At 43.7% G+C, this 14,621-nt stretch overlaps 1 protein-coding gene across 1 annotated transcript; it reads right to left on the bottom strand.

Moving 5' to 3' along the window:
- Window positions 1-8,986: 8,986 nt before the first annotated feature.
- Window positions 8,987-14,020, bottom strand: WNT8A (Wnt family member 8A). Its single transcript, XM_030319323.1, has 6 exons — window positions 13,953-14,020; window positions 13,825-13,858; window positions 13,473-13,611; window positions 11,474-11,599; window positions 10,630-10,772; window positions 8,987-9,508 (listed from the first exon to the last, which is right to left on the bottom strand). Exons 1-6 carry the CDS (start codon window positions 14,018-14,020, stop codon window positions 8,987-8,989), a joined length of 1,032 nt encoding a protein of 343 aa, XP_030175183.1.
- Between the last annotated feature and the right edge of the window lie 601 nt (window positions 14,021-14,621).

The raw sequence follows: 14,621 nt of genomic DNA, 5'->3' as shown, positions 1-14,621 counted from the left end.
GCAAGAGAGAGCGGGTGGGGGAAGGGCAGAGAGAGGCAGAAAGAAAGAGAATCCCAAGCAGTCTACAAACTGTCAGCCTGGAGCCTGACGCAGGGCTCAATCCCACAAACTGTGAGATCATGACCTGAGCCGAAGTCAGATGCTTAACCAACTGAGCCACGCGGGCACCCTCCCCCTTTATTATTTTAAATTTCAGAGAGAGAGAGAGAGAGAGAGAGAATGAGAGAGAATATTAAACAGGCTCCACACCCAGTGTGAAGCTTGGTGCAGGGCTTGACTGCATGACCTTGGATTATGACCTGAGCCGAAATCAAGAGTCAGAATCCCAACCAACTGAGCCACCTAGAAGCCCCAGGACTTTATTGTTTATAACACTTCTTTCTGGAATATGCTTTCCTGAAGCTTTTATAATTGGATCCTGTTCATCTGAGTATCAGCCTAAATGTCAACTCACAGAAAGCCTTCTCTGACCACTTTATCTAAAGATGTTGCTGCCTTATAACAATCATAATTATTTCTATCTCAGTGTGTGATAATTTAATTTTTTATTTGCTCATTGTATCTGTTCTCATTAGAATGCCAGTTCCATGAGGGCAGAGAGAGACCTGTCAGTGTCATGAACTTCTGTATCACCTGCATTTGTTCTATGCCTATAAAAGAGTAGGTGCTCAGTAAATATTTATTAAATGAATGAATGAATGAATGAAATAGGTTATAAATAGGATCAGTGTATAACCATCATCAAGACAGGAAACTTTTCAGTGTGAAAGGAAGCACAATTACATTTATACTTGGGACAATAGGCATAAATCATAAAGCAATAAAAAGAGCACTAGAGTTTCCAGAAATAAAAGAAGTCCAAAGTACTCTGAAGTACCCTACAACAATTTTTTTCAAGTTTATTTATTTTTTTTTAGTAATCTGTACACCGAATGTGTGGCTCAAAATCATGACCCCAAGATCAGGAGTTGCGTGCTCTTACAACTGAGCCAACAAGGCATCCCTGTGCCTTACAATATTTTTATACGGGTAAAGCCAAGTTAAAATGAGTACTATAGAAAGGGACATGCAGTGAAGAGTAGGGAATGGACTGACCTTTTCCTTCTTCTTGGGCTTAAGTGGTAAGGGTGTGTTTGGGAACATCATATGTTCTTCTCTTTTCTTCTTCTTTTTTTCTTTAGTGTTTATTTTTTTTATTTTGAGAGAGAGAGAGAGAAAGAGAGAGAGTGCGAGCAGGGGAGAGACAGAGAGGAGAGAGGGAATCCTAAGCAGGCTTTGCACTGTCAGTGCCAAGCCCAATGCGGGGCTTGATCCCATGAACCACAAGATCATGACCTAACCCCAAATCAAGAGTCAGAAGCCTAACTGACTGTGCCACCCAGGCACCCCTCTTTTCTTCTTGTTATTAAAAAATTTTTTTAATTTCACATAGCACACCCAAGCCCTCGCCCATCAGTTACCTATCTGAGTTATTGCCCCACTAGTTAGTTTTGAGAATAGTATGGATCCACCCCAGAGCAAAAGACCTAGGGTTTGCTTGAACTTAGAATTAGGAGACATGAGATCTATCTTCATCTTGACTTTTACCTATAGGCAAATAACCGTGAACAAATTACTTTCCTCTTTTGCAAGGTGAGAGGGTTCTAGGAGATGACTTAGGTCTCCTTTCTCTGAGATTCCATGAACTATTTAATGTCAGGAGAACAGTAATCACCCACCACATGCAGAGTGTTGTGAGAGTCTTACAGAGGCACTGAGAGGTGGTAACATGGTTCTACCTCCAAGGAGGAGATTTGTCAGCCCTCTTGTTGAGACATAGAAAAAGACATAATGACTAGATATCATAGGTAGCGATATTTAGATTCTATCAAATAATTGGCAGGCAATTTCAAAGAGCAGCTAATAAACCTTAAGGACAGAGTGGAGAAGGAGAGTCAATAGTTAGGGCAAAAGTATTTCAGGGAGAAAGAAGATGGTCTCTAGTGGGACACAGAAGTTGCATGGGAATGCTATATGTGAGGAACTGTCATGACTTGGTCTGGCTGGAGCTGAGGAAGCAAAGGATAAAATTGGAAAAGCAAGTTAGGAGCAGGTGACCTGTAGGAAGGGCAGTGGCTTGGAAAAAGAAGGGAGTAAAGCTGATTATTCACTTTCTGATCTATTTACTTCTAAATTGTTTGAATTTTTGAATTTTTTCATCAAAAACATATTTTTTATGAGAATGTATGTATAGAAAAAATTTTTTAAATGTTTACTGTGGGATATTGTCTAGTTTAGGACACTTCAAACGTAGGCCAAAGAACTGGGATTTTATTCTCTAGGACATTGCATGTTTCTTTTTTTAAAAAAGGTTTAAAAATTTTATTTCAAGTACAATCTCTGTCCCAACGTGGGACTTGAACTCCCAACCCCAAGATCAAGAGTTGCATGCTCTACCAACTGAGCCAGCCAGGTGTCCTTGTTTGTTTTGTTTTTTGATCAAATGATGATGAACTGAATGTAGTATATTAGTAAGATAAATGTGGTAACAATGAGTTAAATAGAGAGTTGAGAAGCAAGATACAAATTATTGAGTGCAAAATTCATCTACACGGTACAACAGTGTTAGTCCACTGGAGGCAAAGGCAATGAAGAGAAGGGAATAGATTTGGAAGGCAAACCAAAGGAAGATGATTAAGTATGAAAAGGTGAGTCTGGGAAGATTCAGGAGTAAGCCTCAGTCCCTCAAAGTTTCCTTACACCACTTGACAGAAACAGAAGTCATAAGAGAAAGTCACTGCTGTCCCTCTGGTAGAAATAGTAAGAAACAATAGAGCTGTGGTGCCTAGAATTTACACAGAGGTGGTGATTTAGGAATCATCAGCAGAGAAACAAAACTGGAGTTTTAGAGTAGGTAAGTTCTCCAAGGGTGAAAGCAGAGAAAAAAGTGTGTCCTGATTGTTAGTTTCATGTTCTTGCCCCTGTGCCACTGCAAGCCCCTGCACCACTGCAAGCCCCTTGCTATGGAGGACTTTGCTGCTTGAGGTCCCAGCTGATGGAGATGAGAACCAAGGCTACTTGGCTGAAATGAAGGGGGTTAGAAATGAATTTGGGTTATGGAGAAATGCAAATAGGGCCTGAAGGGGCAAAGTGCTGTGTTGTCAGAGAACAGGTAGATTCTTCAGATACTTGAGGGCAAAGAGGATATGGCAGTGAGACTTGAGAAGGATATGTGGTTTGCATCCTGATTAACTATTCATAGAAGCCTAAATTTGGTGCATTTGAAGATAGTCTGGGAAAAAGAGTGTGAGAGAGAACTAGTGAGAAACTGGAGTTATTAGGTTTATTTAGCTTGGAGAAAAGGAGAGTTTGAAGGCCTGATTCATAATGAGAGATCCTAGAAGATTTGGTGGGCTTAAAATAAAGCAGTGCTGATTCAGGTTAGACCTGCAGCAACTGATAAGCAGTTTATCACAGGAAAGGAAGGACTGGCTTCCTTACCCTTGATGGTCTTTCAAGAGTGTACAGTATGCTCCTCCTTAGGTGTTTGATTAGGAACTCTTCTGTTAAGAAGCACATGGCTGAATCAAGTGATCTTGTATAGACTGCAAGAAGCTCCTGGTGAAGAAATGATAAGGGACTTCAATACCTCTGAGTCCCAACATAGGTTTGCACAGTTAACTGTGAATCAGAGAGGAATGTGGGAATGAATTTGGGTTCCTGGTGCACCACCAGGCCTTTTCCCTTACCTACGTCCTCTGTTCCCCTATCTGGTCTCCCTACTCCTTTACTGGCCTAATGTGGTCTGAGGCTTCCTGGAGCCTTGGCCTAATTTCCCCATTGCTTTCACTGGTCACCAAACATCCCTTTTCTGACGAAAAGGGCATTCTGGCAGGGTAGGCAGAGCACCAACTGTGGAGAATGTTCAGGGACTTGGAGTCTCGTGTTACCTCTTTACTTATCTCATTTGGTGACCCTGGGCAGGTTACTTTCTTCCTCTGAACCCAACATTCCCCTGTTTGTTAGGGAATGCAGCAGGATTAGCTAGTTTAGAGCTATAGTCCTACTCAAAGGTCTTTAACTTCTCCTGAAGACTTTGCTCTGGTCCGTGCTTTCATTTCATTTCCCCTCAATCCAAACATCTGTATCTGGGCCCAGTCTCTCTCTGTCTTTTGTGATCAATTATTGTAAGTAGTTTGTGATCTGGGGCTAGAAATTTGTCTTTCTCTGGATCCTGTTTTTCCTTCCTCGACCCTCTAAAATAAACACTCCGCCTTTGACATTCCTTTGAAACTTTGACCTCTAATATAGACCATAACTGTTAGCATTTTTCTTTGAGTACCCCCTAGCAAACCAGGATTCTGCCCTCCCAAGTCAGCAGGAGTCAGGCTATCTTGCTTTATCATTCTAAGGAAGGCCTTTGCAAGTCAAAAGTTAGGTTTCTACATTCCGGAGAAGGGCTGAGAAATTTAACTCTCCTACTTGCAGAAGAGGGAAGAAGAGGACACCTTTCACTGCATATGAATGGTAGTCATTCTACAAAGCTGTCAGAACAGTTAAGAATGTCACCAGAGATCCCTGGGCTTCCAGAGCCTAAGTGGTGTAAAGAAAGTGTATGGGTTTGGTTTGTGTGATAGTGGCGTGAATTCAAATTCACCCCCTTGTGTTTAATTTTAGGTTAGGTGCTTAACCTCTCTGAACCAGTTTCCTCAGTAATAAGAAGGGAATAATTGTAACTCTCTAATTGGATTGTTCCCAGGATTGAAGGATATAATAGATACTAAGTACTTGACACTTAGTGGGTCAAGTACTTTCTTTTCACCATACTGTTACAAGGAAGCCCTAGCAAGCCCTGAGGAAATTGGCAGGGGACCCTAGGAGACTCTAGGAACAAGCCTCATGGTTTTCTTAGAAGCCCCTGATTCTACCCATGGCAAAGGTCAGATAGGAAGGAGGACTAGGACAAGGATGAGGACCAGGAGGAGGAGAGGAGAAAGGAGGTGAGAGGGAGAGGAGCAGAGATGAGGTGAGAGGGGCTTGGCAAGCATAAGAATATTTTCCTTTAATCCAGACCGAGAAAATACAGGCTTCTATTCTCCAGGCCATGTGAAGCAGTGCCTGGATCTGAAATATGCAAATAGGCTCATGGACAGGATTCCCTTATTGAGTTGATTCCTTTTTCAATAGGTTTTCAAGACCTACCATAGACTGTGGCCAATCTTCCTGTCTTGAGCCCTGAACCTATTGAACATAGGAGTTTTACTGTTTTGTCACCTTAATGATAGCCAGTTTGTTAAGGACAAGCCAAAAGGGAAGGAGTGTAGGGTTGTAACTAGTGAATCTGAATAACACTGTAATGCCTTGGAATGAATCCCTGACAGGAAGGTGATGGATGTAGAGAATCTAAATTCCTTTAGTTCCTGGCTCAGGGTCTATGTGGGAAGATTGGTTGATGTGATTGATTGGCATGAAAGTAAGATGAATGAGGATGGAAGAGACTTGGAAGGAGCTAGACTATGAGCTTTTTGGGGAAGTAGGAATTCTCAGTTGTTCTGTGAAAACCTCAGATATAAAGCCACAGAAAACACAAGGCATGCTCCTCTTGAATGATCATGTTTGTACAGGGCAGCGGGAATTGTTTTGTTTTTGAATCCCCCCCCCCCCACTTCAGGATTATTTGGGAACCTCGGGGAAGTCCTGGGGGGAAAATGTCAAAGCATCAGGTAGGTACCTGGGTCCTTTGGATGGAGATTCAGTTAGGAATGAAGGGAGAATATCTAGTTTGTTCATTTCCCTAGCACAGTGTCACAACTCAGGTTTCATAATGGACACTTTGGCATCTATGTGTATTAAAGGATTGACCTCAAGGCCAGATCGTTTTATAATTTTTTTTTTCCTCTGAGCCCCAGGGTAATATTGTTTTGGTTACCTATTTCTTCACCATAATTTTTGTGCTTAGTGTCTTGCTCCCCTTTCCACTACCAACACACACACATTTCCTGTGTCACTAACTGTAGTGTCTTTCTGTAAACTTCCTTAGGACAGAGGTAAAGGAAATCTTCCCTTTCCTTGACATAGGCTGCACTTTATGGATTTCTCCTTGTCTCTGGCATCTATGGTAGTTGTAAACGCACCAGAAGGAATGTTTCACCTTCCTTTTTACTGAAAGAAAGAAAGAAAGAAAGAAAGAAAGGGAAAGAAAGAAAGAAAAGGTGGGTTATTTCCTGCTGGCATTTTAAAAAATTAGTAATTTAAAATTTTTTTCTAATGTTTATTTTTGAGAGAGAGAGAGACAGAGTGTGAGCAGGTGGGGGTGGGGGGCAGAAAGAGAAGGAGACACCATATCTGAAGCAGGCTCTAGCCTCCTAGCTGTCAGCGTGGAGCCCAATGTGGGGCTCGAACTCACAAACTGTGAGATCATGACCAGAACCAAAGTCAGACGCTTAACCAACTAAGCCATCCAGGCACCTCTCATTCTTTTTTTTTTGTTTGTTTTGTTTTTAAAGTTTATTTATTTTTGAGACAGAGAGAGACAGAGCATGAACGGGGGAGGGCCAGAGAGAGAGGGAGACACAGAATCAGAAGCAGGCTCCAGGCTCTGAGCCATCAGCCCAGAGCCTGACGCAGGGCTCAAACTCATAGACCGTGAGATCGTGACCTGAGCTGAAGTCGGACGCTTAACCGACTGAGCCACCCAGGCGCCCCTCATTCTTTTTTTAAAAAAGTATTTTATGGCAAGTATTTTTTAAGTACTTATTTTTTTAAGGGAGCACTAACTCATAATCCTGACATCAAGAGTTGCATGTTCTACCAACTGAGCCAGCCAGGTGCCCCAATAACTCATTATTTTTTGATAAGAAAAATATTTGGTTTTTTGTAGACAAGTGTAAAAATACAGAAAAACCCAAAAAGGAAAACAAATCACTCTATGTTGGTATTATATGATAGCAAATATTTTCACATTTTTAAACATAAGTTCTATGCCCAGTGTGGGGCTTGAACTCCCAACCCCAAGATCAGGAGTCATGTGCTCTACCACCTGAGCCAGCCAGGTGCCCGAGTATTTTCATATTTTTAAAAACAAAATTGGGTTATCCTCAACATGCTGTTTTATGATTAATTTTATTCATTTAATATATCATGTGTGTTTCTCATGTTACTAAGTATTTCTCGAGAATATTATTTTAATGGTTGATAATTTCATTGTGGGGCCATGATTTAACTAGTTTGCCCTACTGTTGAACATTTAAATTATTTTCTAATTTATTTTTTTGATGTTTATTTATTTTTGAGAGAGAAAGAACAGAGGAGGGGCAGAGAGAGGGGAGGAGACAGGATCTGAAGCAGGTTCTGTGCTGATAGCAGAGAGCCTGACGCAGGACTTGAACTCAGGATCCTAGCCATGAGATCATGACCTGACTTTGGTGAAGCTTAACTGATTGAGCCACCCAGGCACCCCAATTGTTTTCTGATTTAAAACATTAAGCTGAGAATGTTTTTCCATTCTTGGTGATCGTTCATTTTACTTGTTTATTCAACATATCTGAAATACCTCCTCCCTGCAGGGTGGTTGGCCTTTGCACAGAGGGGAGACTCCTAAAGCTGAGATGCTCAGGTTTAGGAGACCAGCTTTTGAGCCCTCAGGAGCTTCTTCTCCAAAGTTTGCCACTGGAAGATGTAGAAGTGCAAATGAAGAAGATAGAATCCATAACTTTCCTAGTCTCTTGCCCACGTTCTCCCTGAGGCATACAGACACCCCAGGAAGCCCAAGTTTAAAAGCACAAACACACTTTGAGTATGGTTCAAGTTGAAAGGGCTTCCTTGTTCCTCAAGTTTCTTAGGTTGTATTAAGGGTAATACCTTCTAAATCTAGGAGTTTGGATTATTTTCTTATTGGCCAGTTCCTGGTCCTCAATTTTATTCTCTCTCAAACACTTATATCAAGGGGGTTGGATATTTCCATTTTCCCCTTAGCCTTGGGTATAATTGGAATATAGAAGCAGGGTTTCCCATTGCCTTTCTTATCCTAAGGTTTACAAACAGAGAAATAAAAGGTCTCAGATTGATATATATTCTAGCATTTATTGCAAAATGAGGTTGAATTCCCAATCTGGAAAAATAACAAAACAGTCATTTTACAGCTCTTTGGGGGGAAAAAATCCCTCTTTGGGTGCATGATTGGGGCAGGAGGAGACTTGTCTAGGTAACTTTGGAGTCACCTGTCCACTTACTGTGACCATCCTTTTTCTATGGCTAGAGAGATGGTTTCTGAGCTGGAAAAGTCCTCAGCTTATGTTGGGGTCCTGGTTTCCCCAGGGTTTTATGAGGAGAATTTTTTTTTTTTTTTAAGTAAGCTCTACACACAATGTGGGGCTTGAACTCAAAACTCCAAGATCAACAGTCACATGCTCTATTGACTGAGCCAGGCAAGCCCCCTGAGAACTTTATAAAAGTGCATACTCAGATGAAAAACTCAACACCCTAAAAACCTCCCACTGGGCAGATATAAGGTCTCTGCCCCACTTATCTGTCTTCATGAACATATAGTTGGTCTTCCTGGAGCCAGACAGCACAGGGGAAGGTTGCTCCTTCAGGAGTCTTGTCAGAACTCTTTGATTCCCTCTGATTCTCAGCAGCACAGCTGGGTTGGATGTGATTTGAAACTTACAGCAACAAGTACTTTGAGGGTCCTTCTGTATATGACCCTCAAACCAAACTCCCCTTTAACAAGCTGCAAAAGTACAGGCACAAAGACCAGGAAATAACTTACAAGAAAGATGAAATGGGGTCTGCCCAAGTTAGAATCCCCAGGTTCCAATTTCAACTCTGTGGAGAATATGCTGTATAACCGTGGGCCTCCATTCCCCCCATGAATAGCAGATACGAAGACGACTACAGGCCAACCCTGTGATACTCCAGTTGTTTTCGAATTCACTCTCTCTTCAAAAGAAGCTGTGTCTGCTTCCATTGTCATGCAACTGAGCAAGTGAATTTGAGTGGGGTGCTATCAAGCACTGCCTGGGGAGCTTGTGCAGTAGTACTTGTTTACCACATGCCTACACTGGTCACACCTGACTGTGCAACACCACTGGAATTTGCAGTTACAGCTGCTGATAGCCTCAGTTCTTCTCTCCTCCACCTGCAGGCCACACTCGGTGCACAAGCGCCCACAGCTGCGTTGCTCCCACCTGGATGTGTTGTGGCTATTCTGCAGACACTCCCGACCTTCTGTGCCATAGATGCCCAGGCTGGAATTGCGGGTACAGTAATCTGGTGATTCCTCCAAAAAGATCAGCTCAGCCTCTGCACTAGGAAGGAATCCCTCAGTGGGTGCCCAGTGTCCCTCAGCACTGTTCCCAGCCCTTAACTGCCGCTTATCCATCTCGATTTTCAGGGCCCGTTCGTACTTGGCCTTCAGGTAGTCTCCCATCTCCCGGAAGTCAGCCAGCTGCAGCCAGCATGTCTGGATACTGCAGCTTCCAGAGATGCCATGACATTTGCAGGTCCTTTTCATAATGGCTCTCACTGCCTTCAGAGAGAGAAAGAGAACGAAAAAGAATGACTCTGGGTAGGGAAGACCAAAGGCTAGTAATTAAATGGAATATTTTAGAGTTGAGCTTCTTAACTTTGGAGGGCATCAGAATTACTGGGGAGGCCTGTGAAAAACACTTATTCTTGGGCCCCACCTCAGATCTTCTCAATTGGAATGTTCAGGGGTATAAAGGCCTCAGTGTGGGTAATTTTAAAGCTCCCTTGGGTATTCTTCGGGAAAGTCAGACAAGTGTTGAGGTTACTGGAATCAGAAACCTTGGGCTCTAGGCCCAATTCCATCACTTGTTGAGCCTGTTTCTCTCTCTCATTGGAATAAGAATGATCAAGAAAGTACTGTGTAAAGGGGAAAATATGATCATTGGCACTGTTATTGTCCTGAAAGTGGGACCTGGAGTATTTGTAAGGGTTTTGATTTGTCCTCTCCCAGAGGGAGGGAAGCTCCTGCAGTCTGAATGCTTACCCTTGAGGCAATTACCCATGAGTGTAATTAATTGCCTTGAAAACCTCTTACCCTTGCCCTGGGCAACTAGGTCATCCAGATCTAGGTTCAAAGGGAAATTTTTCTGCTCTTAGCACTAAATCCAATTTGTTTCCAGATTTGAGTTCAGAATAATTCAGAAGTTTTGGGGTAGAATAGACCCTCCAGAGAAGCCCAGATCAGTCCCAATCCCTCGAAGCCCAGACATATTTTAGGACACAGGTTGGATGAAAACCCCCATCAATTTCCTAGAACATGCAGTTGAAATGGGTAAAATTTTAAGTCATAGAAGCAAGGCTTTGGTACTATATTGTTCTGTGTTCTCAGAAACCTGCCTGTGGAAGGGGCTAGACCGTAATGTCTAGGGATAAGACTAAAGTAGAAGATCTGAGTTTATTGCCTGGTTCTGACGCTTATTAGTTAGTTGTATTGCCTTGGCCGAGCCACTTGGCTCAGCCTGAACTGGCGTTGTCATTCAGAGACTGGGGGTAGCCCTCCCAGTCCTGATAACTGCTGTATGGATGACATATGGGTATGAGACAGCTCTTGGTAAGCTGTACAGATGTGAGGCTATTGCCAGTACTGAAACTGATAGTTCACTGGTGGACTCCTATACCTACCAGCCTGCCTGCCCTATTGTTGTGAAGATTCATCAGGGCTCTGGCATCCTTTCCCTTTTCCAGGCTGTCCACAAAGAGTTTGGAGATCCTTTCCCCAAATTCCACATTGTCGCTGCAGCCTCCCCAGATCCAGCCATGACCTCCTATACATAAGGAAAGAGTAAGTTCTGCACACATTTCCCTGGTCAATTTCAGAAGAGTCAAGGTCACTTTGGCTAAACATCCCCCAAGAGCCCTAGAAGAGTGTAAAGCTATAGCTGCAGGTGAAAAAGGGACGTGGAGGTGCTCAGGGTGGGTGGGTGAGGTCCTGTTCCCAAAGCCAAGTGCTCACCCTCAGGTACTTTCTATCTCTAGGCAGTTAGTTTCTATACCCACAGTAAAGGAGGCATACTGAGCCTGACCTAGATGATCTCAGAGGTTCATTGCAGCTCAAACATTCTGGAATTCTGTACCATTATCTTACAGTAGTCTTGTTAGAGCCATCTCCTCCCTCATTAATGACAAATCTGATTCTCTTAGATGGTGTACAAGTAACTGAGTAGCTCTGGATTATGGCCAAACTGTTCTCAGACTGAAATATGAGGGTTAGCTTTAAACTCTCTTTGGCCTTCTAATTCCTAGATGCCTTGTTAGTTCTAGAGTTCAACGCTACTTGGTGATCCTGGAATCAGGGACCCAGGCTCAACTCTTGGGAGACTATAGGTTCAGGACCTCCCACCAAGAAGTTGCTGCTAGTATCTAGGGGTTTGAGGAAAATGTGTCCACCTTTTCCTGGAAGACCTTAGCCTGAATGTAGCTCTGCATCCCTCACTTCTTCCCACCCACATCAGAGAGCACAACTTACCTGTTTTTCCGTTTTTTGACTCATCACAGCCACAGTTTTCAAAGTCACCCATGCTACAGTTCTTGGTGATGGTGTACATGACTCCAGCAGAGCTGATCGCATGAATGAAGGAAGTCTCCCTGGTGGCTTTGGAGAGAGAGAGGGGACTGGAAACTTGGGCTCTGATGACCCAAAAAAGCAGAGGCTTTGGAAAAGCAATGCTCTTTCTCTCCCCTGTCCCCTGCCCCCTTTGGGTTGAAGAGGATACTCTTTCTTCTACTTGAGAGAACAGTGCATGTCTTTCCAGCGTCCTTACTGTCATTCACACAGACATGAGCATCCCCATGTACAGATGGGGAAAGAAAAGCCCAGAGAGACAGTGATGAGATCAAAGCCACTCTCCTTACCCCTTGTACTGGGACCAAGACCCTGCTCTCTTGAAAACCAGCCTGGGCTTCTGTTCATTAGCCACTGCTTCTAGTCCTCAGGCAGTGAGGACTCAGTGAGGTGAATACAAAAATATCTCTTTTTGTTTTGTTGTTATTTGTTTGTTTGTTTGTTTGTTTATGTATTTTGAGAGAGAAGGGGAGAGAGAGAGAGAGAGAGAGAGGCAGGCAATGGGCAGAGAGAAGGAGAGACAGAATCCCACGCAGGCTCTGCACCATTAGCACCGAGCCTGATAAAGGACTTGAACTCACAAACCATGAGATCATGACCTGAGCTGAGATCAAGAGTCAGATGCTTGGGGTGCCTGAGTGACTCAGCTGGTGTCTGACTCTTGGTTTCATCTCAGGTCATGATCTCATGGTTCTTGGGTTTGAGGCCCATATCAGGCTCCATGCTAGCAGTGTGAAGCCTGCCTGGGATTCTCTATCACTCCTTCTCTCTCTGCCCCTCCCTGGCTCACTAGCTCTCTCAAAATGAATAAACTTAAAAAAAATTATAGGGGTGCCTGGGTGGCTCAGTCAGGTAAGCATCTGACTTTGGCTTAGGTCATGATCTGGTGGTTCATGGGTTTTCATGGGTTTGAGCCCTGTGTTAGGCTCTGTGCTGACAGCTCAGAGCCTGGAGCCTGCTTCAGATTCTTTGTCTCCCTCTCTCTCTGCCCCACCCCCATTAGTGCTCTGTCTCTCTCTCAAAAATAAACAGTGAAAAAGAATTTTTTTAATTTTAAAATTACCCTTAAAAAAAAAAGTCGGATGTTTAACTGACTGAGCCACCCAGGTGCCCACAAAAGTATTTCTATAAAATGTAATAATCTCTGTTTTTAAAATGCATGCCCATATTTGTGTGTTTGTATACACTTACCTTGCACTGAGTTACATGAAATAAAAATAGGGAAAGGACTCTGTGTTTGCAGCCTTGGAGGAGTTTCCCATCTGCCCAGCTGTCATAAAATCCCAACAACAGAGATGCTGAAAGATCACACTGAGCTGTATCTCATGTGGAGGTGTGCGTGTGTGTATGCACCAGTGCAGCTGTTTTTAACTGTGTGTAGTAGTTTGCATAAAAGTTGTTTATATAGAAACAATAAAGAGGTGCCTGAGAAGAGGTGGGGAGTAGTAAAGAAGATGATAGTGACGAAGAGAAATATCTTCCCATGGAGTAGACACTCAGAATGGGGAGTGTGTGGAAATGAAATGGGACAATGATTTCTTACAGAGTTTAGTAAGATACCAGCTCAATAAATGGTAGCCACGATCATTATGATTATTACATGGTTCCTGCTTCATGTCAGAAGGAAGTAAAAGTCCTTTTCTCTTTCCTAAGCCAGCTTTGTAGCCCTCATTACTCCTGGTGACCTAAATAGAGCTGGCCTTATTGACCAAATGACAAAACTGGGGTAAGAGAGGGGAAGTAACTCATTTCAAGGTTTCACAGCAAGGAAATGGCAGATCAGCTGATCACTGATAACTTTTTCATTTCACTGTGCATATATATGTCATACATACAACGTATACACATACTGCAAACCCACCTCCATGCACATATACCCCCTTGTGCAGGTGCACAAACTTACCACTTCTCAACCTGTTGTGAGTGGACAGCTGGAGAGCATTTTCCGGGCAGTTCCAGCGTTCCCAAGCAAATTGGAACTTACACTCCTCAATGCCACTCTGGGCACCCAGGGCCACACTAGTAGTGTAGGTCAGATAGGCCTGGCAAAGGGAAAAGGGCTATGAAGTTCAGCTCTGGCTCAGGTCAGGTTGTCTGGGGGGAGCAGGGGAGCAGGCAGGACTCAAATGGGTTAGCTCTCCATTAAGGAAAACTTATGGGTTCCCCCGTCTGTCTCCCCTCCCCTCTTTTCTTTCCCCAAAAGAGTTCCCTTAGGAACCCAGATGGGTAAAAACAGAAGCCAGAGACCATCCTACCTTAGGGCCTGTTATCAGGAAATTGTTCACTGACCTATCAAAAAGAGGAAAAGTGAGGCAAGTGGTGAATGGGGATGATATAATGGGGGTTTCCTTGGTGGGGAGTGGTGGGGGGGGCAAGGACTTACCATGCAGAGGCACTGAAGGTGGCATAACATATGCCAACAGCCACCCTGAACATAAACAGCTCTCCCATGGCCCTGCTCAACCCCAGGGGACCAGGTCCAGCCCAGGGCCAACTCCAGAGAAGTGAGGAGAGGGCAGGGTCTTTCTCAGTATTTACATGGGGAAATTCTGAATGGCCAAGGGGGAAAAATCAACAGCTCTTCTCATTTGTCCCTCACTGGCAGGACTGCAGGAGCCACTGACCCAATGGGGGACCAGGAAGGAAGGACTCAGCCCAAAACCTCCAAGGAAAGCCCCGCCCCACCCTGCCCTGCCAGCCCTTCTTCCCTCTCAGGCTGACAGAAGGGCTGAAGCCTTTCCTTACCCTTGAGGTTTCTTTCCTCTATAAATCAGATTTGTCTCTTCCTACTTGATGGCTCGTTTCTCAGACTCTTGTAGGCTGGAGCAGATGAGGTTCCTAACCCTCAAGGTAGGTCACCAATTCCTCAGATCTACAGTGTCCTCATCTGTCAGTGAGACCTCACTCTTTGTCCTGCCTTCTTCCCCAGTATTAATAATTATAGAGGAACCCTACTGGGGACCCTCTACTACTCATTTTCCCAAAGTAAGTGAATGCACCTTTCCTACCTCCTTCCTTGGTGACTGTAAAGTCATGGAATCATGGGACCATG

This window comes from Lynx canadensis, chromosome A1 (genome assembly GCF_007474595.2).
Source record: "Lynx canadensis isolate LIC74 chromosome A1, mLynCan4.pri.v2, whole genome shotgun sequence".
NCBI classification, from domain to species: Eukaryota; Metazoa; Chordata; class Mammalia; order Carnivora; family Felidae; genus Lynx; species Lynx canadensis.
The sequence above is the reverse complement of the archived record's forward strand: the minus strand, read 5'-3'. Positions and strand labels throughout refer to the sequence as shown.